At 38.2% G+C, this 14,907-nt stretch overlaps 1 protein-coding gene across 4 annotated transcripts in view; it reads left to right on the top strand.

The window, feature by feature from the left end:
* DCC (DCC netrin 1 receptor) overlaps positions 1 to 14,907 on the top strand; it is a 1,150,608-nt gene that overhangs the window by 1,080,022 nt on the left and 55,679 nt on the right. For all 4 annotated transcript variants that reach the window (XM_045042312.1, XM_045042313.1, XM_019815281.3 and 1 more), the window contains 2 exons: positions 8,156 to 8,382; positions 12,866 to 12,982. In XM_045042312.1, coding sequence (XP_044898247.1) covers positions 8,156 to 8,382; positions 12,866 to 12,982 — 344 coding nt within the window. The remainder of the gene's footprint in view (positions 1 to 8,155; positions 8,383 to 12,865; positions 12,983 to 14,907) is intronic.

The following is a 14,907-nucleotide window of genomic DNA, read 5'->3' on the forward strand; positions in this document are numbered from 1 at the left end:
AACTTGAGTGAGTGAGGGCTAGGCTTGCAGACTTAATAATAGAATCCACCTGGAGACCCACTTGGCATTTCTGCTTGACTTGACTTCTCTGGGCCAGATCCTTCCTTTCAGAGGAGGGCACATGTTCCTTTAGCAACATTTAGAAAATGGACTTCACCATGTCCCAATTCATGGCCCTGTCTGCAATTATGTGTAAAATGTTGGAGATGTGTGTTCCTTTGAAAGTATTTATCAATTCTGGCAAGGAGGCCTGTAGGCATTTAACCAATGCTTGTTGCACGAATGACTACCAAACTCAATGTAGTTATAATACAGTGGAGTATTTAGTTTGGAGACAGTACTTAGGATAGAAGAGAGATCCTAGAAATTCCCAATGTTCGGATTTCCCGGCTGTGGTTGATTCTCAGAAATTCAATGTTTTGAGGGGTTTAAAAAATTTTTCCATATTATGCAATTCTAGGTTATAGCCCATGCAGAGGATGATACATCAAAGTCAAAGTTTAGAATGGAAAGATGGTTTTAATTCAGTTTATCCCCTACCAGCAACATCCATAACCAGCATATTAACCTTGTGTCAGAAGTTGTGGGAATCAGCAATAATCTCCTGGTTATTCTCTGCCTGTCTAGCACTTTTCAAATCCAGCCTGATATGTCCCTTTCAGCTGTACTCTCTCACTGAATTGGCTCTGATAAGATCTTCCCTTGATTTTTTTTTTCCCTTTGGCCTCAGGCATAGTGCCGGCTCTGAAAGCCTGAGGCATTGGACTTATAGGTGGCTGATTTGACAACTATATGCTACACACAGTGTCAGAGAAAGATTCTCTAACAAATCGTTGTTTCTCTTCCCTTGCTAATACCTTAGTTTCTCTTTTTAAAAATCCTATGACCCATTTGTTGATCTGTATTGTATCTTCCAACCTTTTGAAGTGAGGTATTTAGAAATAGGATACAGAAAGATGTACAAGCTAAAGAAAGTGACATGTGAGTGTAGATGCAGTCTTTGTATTTAATTTATTTATATGGCAGGACAAATTTTATATTTGGCTGCATGTGTGAAATTGGGCTATCTTCGAGTTAGTGATAGCTGATGTGCTAATCCATTGTGCTTAAACAAGAAGCCAGACAGACTGAGCTTAACTTACTCTCATGTGTGAGCATTCTAGGAAATCATAATTACACAGAACCTCCAGTGTGCTGGACATTTAGTGAGGCTCTGGAGAAAAAAGAACTGTAATGGGGTGAGGCATTCGACAGTCTCTTGGTGGAATAATCCCAGGAATGGGGCTGTGCAGACATAGAATGGGAAGACATCTATGTGACAGGCCGCTGAAGTAGAGCTGAGAAATATTCACGTGAAGGAAAGTGGGGAAGGCACCAAAACCAAGCTTGGCCTATTTCATGATGGCTTGAAAAACATGAATGTGTTCACTAAACTAAGTTTAATCATCGGAACCACCTGTAGTGGGGTGTTTTGGTTTTTTCATTTTCATCCTTTTGAGAAGAATGTTGGCGGATTATATGGACCTGATGAATTGGATTCTTGGACATATTTTGTTTCCTCACAGAGAAAATGCCAGTCTTCTCCATGTGCAAAAGTGGCATTTCATGCTATTTTTAGAAACTCTTAAATTGTCTTAGATCCCATGCTAAGCACTTCTTAAGAGCTTGAAGGTTTTGTTTGGAAAGAGTAGAGGCTGAGCCCTCAATAGAACTCATTTTTAAATTAGGAGATGAATGAAAGAGTAAATCACTCCATGAATGACTGAAAACCAAAGAAAGTGAATTTATAGCTTCTGTCCTACTGCCACTTTGGTTTTTCCTCAGCCTTCACTCAAAATCTCTTAATATTTACTTGGCATATTTTCACAATTTCTCCTCATCTATCTTTCTTCTGTAACAGACCCATTGCCTTTCATCCTGGCCTCTCTGTTTGTATATACTAACAGAGAAAATGTGAAAAAGAAAAATTTCTCCTTCAAGATATTCCTGAGTTTTAATTTAACTTTTCTTGATTTTACTGAGGATCCTTCCTCCTGATACCCCCATCACTGAGACTTTTTGAACAAATTAAATGATGCAGATGAAAGCAAAATCAATTCCAATCTAAAACAGAAGTAATGTCCCTTACAGAACCCTCAGAAAAATGAGAGTTTCATGTAATTAATAAAGTGAAATAGGAAACACATTCATGGGCTGCTTCAATATCTCTTTACCTGTTGGTGCTGGAGACTATAAATTGTCTTTGTGTTTTATTGGGGCTCTTGAATTGCATCCAACGGATTTGAAGCATATTTATGTGCACTGTTCGCAGTACATCATTCAAGTTAATGTCCGTATATTTTATTGTATGGTTTTTCGTATACACATATTTATTTAATAATGAGGTAGTTATCTGATTGATTCACATTCTAGTTGGTAACATTTTGTTTTTACAATATAAAATAACAGAAGGTAGAACCCAAGTTCTAGTTCTGATTCCCCACTTCTTGAATTAAATTAGTGGTGGTTAATGAAACCTAATCCCTGAATGTCAGTTTCCTCAAATGAGAAACAGGGATAAATACATTCTGTCATCTTCTCTACCTCAGAACACTGAAACTCCCCTTGGAATGCTATCAAGTTGTAGAATCACATGGTAACATGTGGCATCAAATTGATATGAAATAAAAATAATTTTGTATTTCTTTTTGGTTATTAATTTAAAATTGCTTACTACTTTGAAGAGGGACTCCCCTTACACATTTTGAATTAGTGAAATCATAGTAGAATATCCTAAGATGGAAAAAATGTGTTTGTGAAAGCTTAAATTAATGGGGAGTAGGTGAGGGGTTTTGTGCCTTTTAATGAAGTAATGACATTTTCCTGGCCAAGCTATAGAATATGGAATATGATAAGTTAGAATGTTGGGGCGCCTGGGTGGCGCAGTCGGTTAAGCTCCGACTTCAGCCAGGTCATGATCTCGCGGTCCGTGAGTTCGAGCCCCGCGTCGGGCTCTGGGCTGATGGCTCGGAGCCTGGAGCCTGTTTCCGATTCTGTGTCTCCCTCTCTCTCTGCCCCTCCCCCGTTCATGCTCTGTCTCTCTCTGTCCCAAAAATAAAAATTAAAAAAAAAAAAAGTTGAAAAAAAAAAGTTAGAATGTATCTGTAGATACTAAAGACAAAAGATTTGACATTGAGAATACGCTGGAAATCCAGGATGCATGGTTATCACATTTTAAAGGCAGTTACCTGGGTAGATTATCAACAGCTTGTCCGACTACATTAAATTTAAATATGTAAATAAAATTCAAGTTTTACTTGATAGAGTCACCAACTGACTAAATGTCCTATTTGATGTGACAAGTGTACAGCAACTTTTAAATATTAGTCCACATTCTTAACAGAAATAATCATTTTCAATGCTGACAATCAAATGTTTAAACTCTTACATGAAATCTACTGTAGCTTAGGTTACATTCACTGATTTTCAGATTTTTAACATTTTTTTTTCCCTATTCCACAGAGGCAACCCCTTAGGGTTCAATATATCTTCAGTGTATCTTAATTCCACCACAGAAAATGCAGGTTTATTTGAGTATCTATGACACATGTTCCCTGGGTTTCCAATACAAGTGTTTTCTTTTGCTTTTTATATCAGTTGGCAGAATGAAAATAATCAATATAGAGAATTAAGAAGCGGGAAACCTTTGGAAAAGATTTGGATGGAAGAAGTAGGGCGGGTACTTATACATCCTAATACATTTTTTCCTGGTGAACTTGAATCTTTTTTTCACATGCCCTCCAGCCCTTCTTCCTTTCTGAAACCTTTTGTAAATCCCCAGTGGGGCAAAGTGTTCTTGCTTCAACCTTCCATCAGATCTTGGACACACACCTATCTGACCACAAGAATTAGTACAACACTATTTGCCTCCTGTGAGGGACTTGAACAGAGGATGCCTAAGCAGAGAAGGGGATTTAATAGTTTATTACAATGTGCAAAAGAATCTGTGAAATGATAGTTTTGTAGGACTTCAAAGGGCACAGTCTTGAATAAAATGGATACTAAACCAATGTTGGCTTTTACCCTTTCACATCCTAAACATACTGATTAAAAGTGATTGAGGAAACAAACTTCTCTTACAGTAATAGGTTATGTGCAAAGTAAGAAACACAGAAGCCAATAAAAAATCAGAGAATCTTGCCAAAAAAAATACTTCCAAGTCGATAATGAAAAATTCTCATTATTTAATTCAAGTAATTACTATGTGTTCAGTAAGTAATCTGCATTATACAAAATAACAGATCTGATTAATGTTGACTCTTGAGCTAAAGATCTTTCTGCAATTCCCCACTGACTTCCTGATACTATTAAAAATATTTCTGTTGGAGGCAAGGCCTCCTGTGATTTGGTCCCTCCACTTTTTCAGCTTTACCAACTGCCATGATCCGTTGCCTGCTCATGACTCCAACAATGCAGAAATTCATAGTAGCCATGCCATTTTCCATTCATTTATTAAGCTCCCAATGTCTCACCTATCTTTTGCATTTCTAGTACTTAGCACATTTTTTTGGCACATACTCAGTGTTCTGTAAATGTTCACTGAATAAATAAATGAATACATGTTGCAAAACAACGGATGATGTTGGATAAGTGAATGAAACAGAATTTGCTGTAGTCTCACGGGAGGAAATCAATACACACACTGGGAGCATCTGGCCGGCTCAGTAAGACAGACGGTCATCAATGCAAGGTGAGTGGTAAAGAGACAAGGGAAATGATTTAGGTATGTTAAGATGACACTGACCTAGCATGGTCAGGAAGGCTTCCTGAAGAAGAGAGGCTTGAAGAAAATCTTCAAGAGTCAGTAGTTTGTAAGTAAATAGGATTGTGAAGGCATTCTGGGCAAAAGTACAATGAGAGAGGGAGGGAGATGGAGAAAGAGAACAAAAAACACTAACACTTGATTATGCTGTGAAAACTTTGCCCCCCAGTATGAGAAAGAGACAGCAGAGAACCTTGAAAGAATGCTTGCTTTGCCTTTATTCAATAGCCCATGGGGTGAGAAGAGACCCTGGCATCCTATGGCTGTTTTTGGAAACTGGAAGATTACTGGTACCTGTGAGAAAGGGTGCATGTAGGGAGGGACAAACATGTGACATATTGTATATCTAATGCAAAAACTAGGTTTAAAATAAAAAAAAAATTCACTAAGGTGGTGTTTCTCAAACTTGGAGTGCATCTGATTTCCCTTGAGAGCTGTTAAATCACAGACTGCTGGGCCCCACCCTCTCCTGCCCACTTGCACCCTCTCACCCCCCATCTGCAAGTTTCTGAACTACAGTGGAGCTTGAGAACGTGCATTTCTAACAGGTTTCCAAGTGATGCTGATGCTGCTGGTCCAAGGACCACACCTCAGGACCCATTGCACAGGTTCATCTGCATACAAATTTTGAAGATTCCAATGATGAGACAGAGGATCAAGGGGACCACAGTGGGTCCTGTATCAGAGAACCAGCAGATGGACAGAAGGCTGAGATGACAACTCAGGTTTTAAGACAAATCTCAGACAGTTCAGTTATGAGCAGATGTCAGTTTTATTACAAAACCTGCTGCACCTGGTGGCTGGGCTACTACCACCCCAGGGAAGGGAGGCCTCTCCAAGGTCAAAGAATTCTTTCTTGATAAGAGACATGATAGAAAACAAAAGTAGTAGATGGCCTTTCATAGAATATATTCAAAAAGGAAATAAAGTTTGTTTAATCTTTAGATTCTTTTTTTAAGTTTTTTTAAAATGTTTATTTTTTATGTTTTTCTGACAGAGAGGTGGGGGGCGGAGGGAGAGATCACAAGCAGGGGAGGGACAGAGAGGGAGACAGAGAATCGCAAGCAGGCTCAGTGCCATCAGTGCGGGGCCAACCCTGGGGCTCAAACTCACCAACTGCAAGATTGCCAGCTAAGCCAAAATCAAGAGTCAGATGCTTAACCAACTGAGCCACCCAGGCTCCCCTAGAGTCTTTAGATTCTTGGCTGACAGCTAAGTGGATGAGTAGCTTCTCAGAAAAGGTCTTAATCTAACTAAAATCCATCAGAAAAATGTGTATGCATTTTATGAAGAATGATAATTTTTTCCCAGATAGAGGCTATAAATCACACCATACAAAAAAGCTCTACCTCAGTCAGATTTGGAATTTTTTTTTTTTTTTAGTAAACTACATTTGTGGATGCTTGGTACTGAGATTATAGGGGCTGGTGAATGAAGAATGAATGAATGAATGAATGAATGAATGAATGAGGCATGTGTGTAAGCAAGAGGAAACCAGAATTCATAACTTATTTTTAGTTTAAAAAATTATTTGACACATTTCCCTCCCACACCTATTTAAATATTGAGTTATTATGAAAACATTGGCCATCTAATCCTGGATTTGGGAACTGGTACTTCTCTGTATTCAGTTTGATAGGCACTGGGATTAAAAAGTGTTTTAGCATTTTGATTTGTTAGAAAGATAACAGGGTGAAATCTCCAAGTCTGAAAATGACATTAGATTGTTCTAAGAAGTGACCAGGGGTAGATTACATAGCGAGCTGTGTGTCATTTGCGGACTAGTACATTTGGGCAGGTGAAGTATAAGGAAATGAATTCAGGGAATGGATGGTTAGCAGAGAGTTATTATCTTAGATATAAGAAAATGATCTAAAGGTTATTACAGACCATTGTCAGAGTCAGTGTGGGACTGCTGCCAAGAAATCAGCAAAATGCGGGAGCTGTAGGGAAAATATTAGAACAGAAAATACTGCATTATTTCTGTACTAAACCACTTGATAAATATTAAGTCTGGCATTCTTTGTCTCCTATCCTTATCAGCACACTTCAAAAAAGATAAAAATATATTAAAATTCAGCAAGTCACATCACTAAACATGTATTAATTGATGAATGCAAAGGTTATTTTCAGCATTGGAAAATGAAGCCGCTCTCAGTGGCCTGTACAGGTTACAAAGAGTTTTCACTGAAGTGGTTTGTTTGAGTCGTTTAGCAACCATGAAAACAGCTATCCTCATAAACCATTTGTCGCAAGGGAGGAAGTGAGAGGGAGTTACTTCTCTCTGGGGCTCTATCAAATGTTGGATTTAAACCATCTGAATTCTGTCTTAGAAGAGACATTATTACATACAGAAGATACAAGCAGAGATTGTAAAAACTAGAACTGTAAAGCAGAGGTTGAAAACTTTCTGAAAAGGGACAAATAGTAAATGTTTGAGGTTTTGTGAGACATGTGGGTCATACATTCTTTGTTGCAACCACTCGACACACTGCAGTGTGAACATAAATGAGTTCAGTAGGATTCCAATAAAACTTTATTTACAAAATCAGGCAGTGGGCAGATGTGGTCTTCAGGCCATACTTTACTGATGCCTACTGTAGAGAATGACTAGCCACGAGTATCATGCTACTTAGCCTAAAGGGAGCATTTGAATCTGACTAGCCCCAAAAACAGACTACCACTGAAAAATGAATTTATGGTTGCTAAATTCTTATTGAGGAAAATAGGAGATAATTGAAGCATACTTCTAAACTGTATTCTTCTCTTTTCAAAGGATGGATCCTACTGTGTTTTCATCCAGATACTTAGTAACTCCAAGGCAAAAGTGCTTTTATTCTCCTCAGAGTGTCCTCATTCGGCCTTTTGTCTTCAAATAGCACATTAAATTATACAGCTGAGCTATAGACTTTCTTCTAAACCCCAGTCTTGGCTGGCACAAATTCTGGCCTTTTTATTTTCATTTGCCCTTTCAACACGACTCCTTCATTTATCTCCTAAACAGATGTTGCAGTGAAGTATCTTATGACTGGCTCCAAAGATTGGCATATGGCTCCATCTCACCCATTGTCACCTTGTGGGGAATTTGTAGCTGGTGAAGCTAGAGTCAGGCACTCTCTGGCAGGCAGCCGAGGCCTTGGGGATTCAGCACCACTGCTCCTATAATGTGGTCAATCTCCAGGGGAGACGAGGAAAGGCAGCCAACACATGCCTGCCAATTCCTGGATTTCACAGGTTTCCTCCTGGGAGCCCTCTTCTATCCTTCTCTGCTTCTAACTTGAATTGACTGAGAAAAGAGAGGAAGGACCACTGAATAGAAGCATTCACATTTGCTTTCTAATTTTTCTTCCATAGGAAACGGGCCACCCACAGTGTTGGCAAAAGGAAGGGCAGCCAGAAGGACCTCAGGCCCCCTGATCTTTGGATACATCATGAAGAAATGGAGATGAAAAATATTGAGAAGCCATCAGGTACTGACCCTACAGGAAGGGACTCCCCCATCCAAAGTTGCCAAGACCTCACACCAGTCAGCCACAGCCAGTCAGAAACCCAGCTGGGGAGCAAAAGCACTTCTCATTCAGGTAACTCTCTCATCTCAGGCATCAGGACAACCCCCCACCATTCTGAAACTTTATTTCCAAAAATTTCCTCTTTGTCTCCTCTTTGATGGGGACATCTTTCCCTTCAATCTGTGGGTCATTTACCAATAGTTAAAATAATCTGATGTAAATTTGGTTGATTAACTAGTTTCTTTTCCAGCATCCTATTACCTGCCTTTTATAATTGCAACGTTACTTAAAACTTCTAAGAGGTAACAGGTGGTACATTTGGGAAATACTAAAATGTGAAAGCCAATGAACTTACTGCTTTTTGTTAAATCTCGAATGAGAGTTTTGTCAAAATGTGAAGGTATTTGTACATTTTTTTCATTCCTTATGTCTATGGATAATTGAAAGTTGATTTTAAATTTGCTCTCACGGCACCTGGGTGGCTCAGTCAGTTAAGCATCGGATTTTGGCTCAGGTCATGATCTCACAGTTTGTGAGTTCCAGTCCCGTGTCGGGCTCTGTGCTGACAGCTCAAAGCCTGGAGCCTGCTTCAGATTCTGTGTTTCCCCCTCTCTCTGCCCCCCCTTGTTCATGCTCTCTTTCTCTCAAAAACTAATAAAATGTTTTTAAAAAATTTGCTCCCAATTCATTGCATTAAAAAAAAATCACACTAGGGTCACATGGCACGTGAAGATAATAACATAACATCTCCTGTTATTTCAGCCTTGGTTACTGTAAAGATCAACTTTTGTCCCCGTGTAATCATATTATATGATCACTAGCCTAGTTTGATGGAGTCTGTCTGCAGGTGATGTTGACATACGACGTGATCAGAAGAAAAAAGCCTACTGTTTAATAAATAGGCACAGAACAATCCATGTCTAGGAATAACTAAGAAAATCTAAAAAGTGGTTCTAAGATATTTCACTTTCTGTTAGTCATCATATTTTTGAGCTGCTTATGGAAAGCAGAAAAATCAACCAAGTACTCTCATCAACAAAACAAAACAAAACTCTTGGTCTACTCATGTGTTTGCAGAATGAGTAGCCGTTGTTTTAAAACTGAATTAAAATATTTTAGGTATTGGAATATGTAACTGGCTTACTAGACTTTTTCAGCTTAGAATTGTTTAAACAAGGAATTCACTTACTGATTTTTTTTCAACGTTTATTTATTTTTGGGACAGAGAGAGACAGAGCATGAACGGGGGAGGGGCAGAGAGAGAGGGAGACACAGAATCGGAAACAGGCTCCAGGCTCTGAGCCATCAGCCCAGAGCCTGACGCGGGGCTCGAACCCATGGACCGTGAGATCGTGACCTGGCTGAAGTCGGACGCTTAACCGACTGCGCCACCCAGGCGCCCCTCACTTACTGATTTTCAACCATGAGTTGTTGAGTATAGTTTTTCTAGCTCTTAAAGAATATCTCAAGCAGATTCCTTAACTTTCCCATCATTTTCATTTGGTTAAACTGCATTCAGGTTCTATCCAAAACTGCCATCTGAAATCTAAATTAAAGGTTCTCCTTTCCTTATGGCCAGCTAGACTTTTGACTCTGAGGACGAGGGCTGTAATTTGTTCTTTAAAGCTTCCAGAACCTTGGAGGAGAGGTGGGGATGGGACAGAAGGAGGGGGCACAGTCTGTTTCAGAAACACCTTTACTTATTCCTCCTACTTATTTGTTCTTCCTGGCTTTGTAGGAGGATGGGGAAGGGAGATGAGGAGAGAGGCAAGGAGAGAGGGCAGAAAGGACAGTTTGAAGGGCTGTGCTGCTTTGTGAGCACATGGACTGTCCTCATGCAACATCCAAATTCTGGGTCTCTTGTGAAACACAAGTATGAATTCTTTATGAGATCCTGTGGGATTCTTCCCCTGGCTCATTACACCATGTGAGATATCAAGTCAGGGCTTACCCCACTCCTACCAAGAACAGCTCTTTCACCCTCACTGTTTTAGGTGGGTCAGGTGCACTTGGGTGAATTCCAGCAAGAAGACTCAAGCTTGAGCAACTTTTCAAGTGCCCACTTGACCCAGAAGAAGCTCCTACTTCTTTTCCAGGCCAAATGATGAGAGCTTATACTCCACTGCTCTCACTCTTTCAGTCTTGCTCTCTTCAATAACCTCTTCTGATTAAATATACACAGGGTAGACCAGCAAGCCAGCTGCCTGAAGAGACTACTATCTGGAGAGTGAATGAAAGGTAGATCTCTTTTGCAGGAACCTCCACACTTTACAGGTGTTTATTCTGGCAGCTTTGGTTCCTAGTGGGGCATCAGGAGGAGAGCATACCTCTGCCTCCCACTGGAGGGGAGAGAATTGCTTCTCAGCCCGCAGAAGATTTTGCCAATTATTTCTAGGACTCCTCCTTCTTTATATTTCCCTTTATCAGTTATATACTAAAATGACATTTGGAGTGGGGACAGCCAGACTACTTTTGGCTACATTTAATAAGTCCTGGAAGAAGCTTAACTTCAAGTGATGGCTGTTTTGTTTTTTTGTTTTTTTTCTTTTCTTTTGTTTTTTTGTTTGTTTGTTTGTTTTTTTTGTTTTTTGTTTTTGTTTTTTTTTAGAATGAGAGGGTTCTTGTGCCTATTTTTTTTTAATTTGAGGACCTACTTGCCAACTGTATAGTAAAAGGAAAGTAGCACTCAAAATCCTGCTGGTTATATTTTCCATTATAGTAAGCATTCTCTGTACTCTCCTGGTTAAAAGAACAAAACTTCATGTCAATAAATAGTATACTTTTAAGTGCTCTGGTCTACTAGGAAACTTTTAAAACATTTTTCCGTGGGGTAGATTTTTCTGAATGATTTTAGGTCAGTCTTAGGAGTCTTATTCCCCTCTTCTGTCTTTTGTGTAGTTTTTTCAAATATTCAACTTTGAGTCATAGCTTTGCTGGAAAATATTATTTATTTTTGTGCCTGTAGGAAATCCAGAGTTTGTTTGTTCTTTCTCCTTTAGTCGTTTCAAAAAGGTACATCTTGCGTAGCTTTATTGTCTTGTATAGTTCTGTATAGATTTTTGGAGGATGTGTGGACAGATACAAATCTAGGCAGCTGCCATTATCTGGGCTGCATAGAAATTTCCCCCATCAGTATTTTAAATTTTGAATTTTATTAACTACTATTTTAATTTAAAAAAAGAATATGTGCATGTAATTTTAAAATAAAAAAAATAGTACAAAAAGTTGTGAAAATAATATCCAAAGGAAGTAAAAAGTATGAGTGCCTTTCCCCATCCCCAAATTCCTTATCCCTTTCATGAAAGGAAGGCAATGTTAAGAATTTTGTGTGTAATCTTTGTATACAAATATATATATATATATATATATATACACACACACACACAACATATATAATATATAATATACAGATATATTTACATTTATATATTTATACACATACAAATGTGTATGTATATATAATATGCTTTCATATGTATATTACACAAATGATACACATACTATTCAAAACTTCAGTTTTATTGTTCTCAACATGTATTTTTTTTTAAATGTTTATTTGTTTTGGAGAGAGAGAGACAGAGACAGAGAGCGAACAGGGGAGGGGCAGAGAGAGAGGAGACAAAGAATCCGAAACAGGCTTCAGGCTCTGGGCTGACAGCACAGAGCCCACATGGGGCTAGAACCCATGAACTGTGAGATCATGACCTGAGCCGAAGTTGGACACAACCGACTGAACCACCCAGGTGCCTTTCAACATGTATTTTTTATATACATTTTAAATCTACACAAACCATTCTTACCACTTTTAATGACTCTTTAGAATGACATTTTGTGGCATTATAATAAATGTATATAACTATGCCTAGACTTACTTTTTAAAAATGTAGTTTATTTTCTGAGTTTTTATAATAAGATGTCTTTGGGTCCTAAGTACTAGTTGCATAAATTGTGTTAAATTCTTACAATGGGATGTTAATGGAGCTGTTAAAGAATGATAAAACTGGGGCACCTGATTGTCTCAGTCAGTAGGGCATGTGACTCTTGATCTCAGGGTCAGGAATTCAAATCCCACATTGGGCATACAGTGTACTTAATAAAATAAAATAAAATAAAATAAAATAAAATAAAATAAAATAAAATGGATGGTGCTCATAAACTTAGAAACATGAGCATTTTTAAATACATAGATAAATAACACTGACTTGACAGAGAAAGACATTCATATTATTGAGAAGTTTACAAAATGATATATATGATATAATGCAACTTTAGTAAAAAAATATATATATTAATATATACCTTCTCACTTTCACATATAAACACGTAAGCAAACCTGATAAGGAACAAAATGTAAACAATGGTTCTTTCTGAGTAATGAGGTTATGATACATTTTATTAATGTTTGTGCAATGGGAGTAGATTGGGTAACAAAAAAGTAGGTATTATTATTTAAATATCAATAAAATAAAAAAGGCATTGGCATGCCTGGCTGGAAATTATGTAAAGTGTCGCATCATTGAAAAAGGTGTATCTCTCAGTATTGTTTTTCTTGTAGGTCAAGACACTGAAGAAGCAGGGAGTTCCATGTCTACTCTGGAAAGGTCACTGGCTGCCCGCCGAGCCCCTCGGGCCAAGCTTATGATTCCTATGGATGCTCAGTCCAACAATCCTGGTGGGTAAAGATTGGAACCACAATGAAGAAATGAAGGGTTTTCTGTTTTCATCTTTTCTATATCAAATTATCAAAAATATTTAGAGTTTCCCCTGAATTTTCTGGGCATCTGGACAAAATGAAGAATGACTAAAACCCTAATTTATAATTTGAAGTCAAACATACACTGCTATTGTGGTTTCTCTTGTATATAATCCAATTACAAAACAGATGGCTACAGTGTTAAGGAATTGTAAAAAAAAATATGAATTCATATAAAAAGAATGGAAATTTCTGTCACTATTATTGATCTTATTCTAATGATCACATTCATAGTTGGGTTTGTTCTTTTTTTACTTTTTTAATGGGTCCCATTTCCAGTTTTAAATAATCTAGCACCCTTGAAGCAAGTGTTAACAGATATCCAGTTACTACCCTCTTATTTTTGAAGTTTTCTGTCATATTCCCACATTTACTGAAGATATTAGCACACCTGGGGATTGCCGCCCTTCTAGTTACCTCTGTGATTAATCTTGGTAATTATAATTTCCATGTAGGTAATTCATCCAATGACAGTAGACTGTTGGTCCCTTTATGGTGCCTACAATGATACTGGCTCCTTCCCACCTCAATTCATCAAGTCCGTGTCATGCACTAAACCAATCATTGTAACCCTTATAATCTCCAGTTTCTATCATCCCTTTTTTCTATTTGTTACTTTCCTGCTCACTTATTTTATTCCCCCCTTGCCAACAATTCTTCAATCCCACTAAGACCTCCAGTGCATTAACTCTGACACCTTCCCACTGTCCCTCATCTGCTTCCTGTCCTGATTCCCTCCAAACTCAACTGAGAAGTCATAGTCATTTATCATCCTCAGTCCCTTGCAAACACCCTCATCTCTCTTGGTCCTCCTTCCCCATCATATTCACCAGAAAAAAACTCAACCGTATTTAATTAGCTCCACTCTACTAACAGCTGATTTATCTGGAGAAAACACATGACTTCCTTGCCAGGTATTAGCAGTCATGTATTTGGTAATGCCACTCATTTCTCCATTCATTCATTATTTCAGGTTATAAAATGAATGTCTTATATCTATTCTTCTCAGACTCCCCAAATCTCTCTTCTTTCCCCATGCTCAGCCAATAATTTGGCTTCTTACATTACCAAGAAGAGAGAAGCATTGAGAATTGGTATCCTTATCCTTCCATCAAATCTAGTTAATGTGTTTGTGCTCCTGTCTCAAGCCAGGTCTTTCCCCTGTTGCCATCCCTTCTCACTTACTTGGGGAATCTTGTAAGTATCCCTTCCATTTCTGGTATCCTCCATTTTCTCTCTTCATAGATAATTCCAACTGGCATACAAACATTCTGTCACAACTGCTGTTTTAAAATACCATCTTTGGGTACTACTTTCCCCTCCAACTACAGCCTATTCCTCTCCCTTCCCGAAAAACTCCTTTAAAAGTTGTCTATACTGGCTTTTCCCTCTTTGTAATCTTCCTTATTAGTTTCAATGAGACAGTTTCTGTCCACTGAAACCGGAGTTTCAAGGTTATCTATAATCTCCACATTGTCAAAATAAATGGTCAAGTCTCAGATGCTCAGCAAAATTTGACAGCTTCTCACTTTTTTTTTTTTTACTGAAACACTATCTTCACTTGCCTTATGGTATACTAAATGCTCCTGGTTTTCTTTCTTTCCCATTGCTACTCCTTTTGAGTATCTTTTACTTATTCCTCCTTTTATGCCCAGTCTCTAAGTCAGAGAATGCCCCACAGGTCAGTCTTCAGCCTTTTCTCTTCTACCTACCTAGATCTTTCTATGGTGTCATTTTGTTCTGAGAGCCTTAACGCCATCTAAATCTTAATAAATTCCAAATTTTATCTCTAAGTTAATCTCTTATCATAACCCACATCAACTTTCATATCAACCATTGACTCA

Source organism: Felis catus, chromosome D3 (genome assembly GCF_018350175.1).
Source record: "Felis catus isolate Fca126 chromosome D3, F.catus_Fca126_mat1.0, whole genome shotgun sequence".
Lineage (NCBI taxonomy): Eukaryota > Metazoa > Chordata > Mammalia > Carnivora > Felidae > Felis > Felis catus.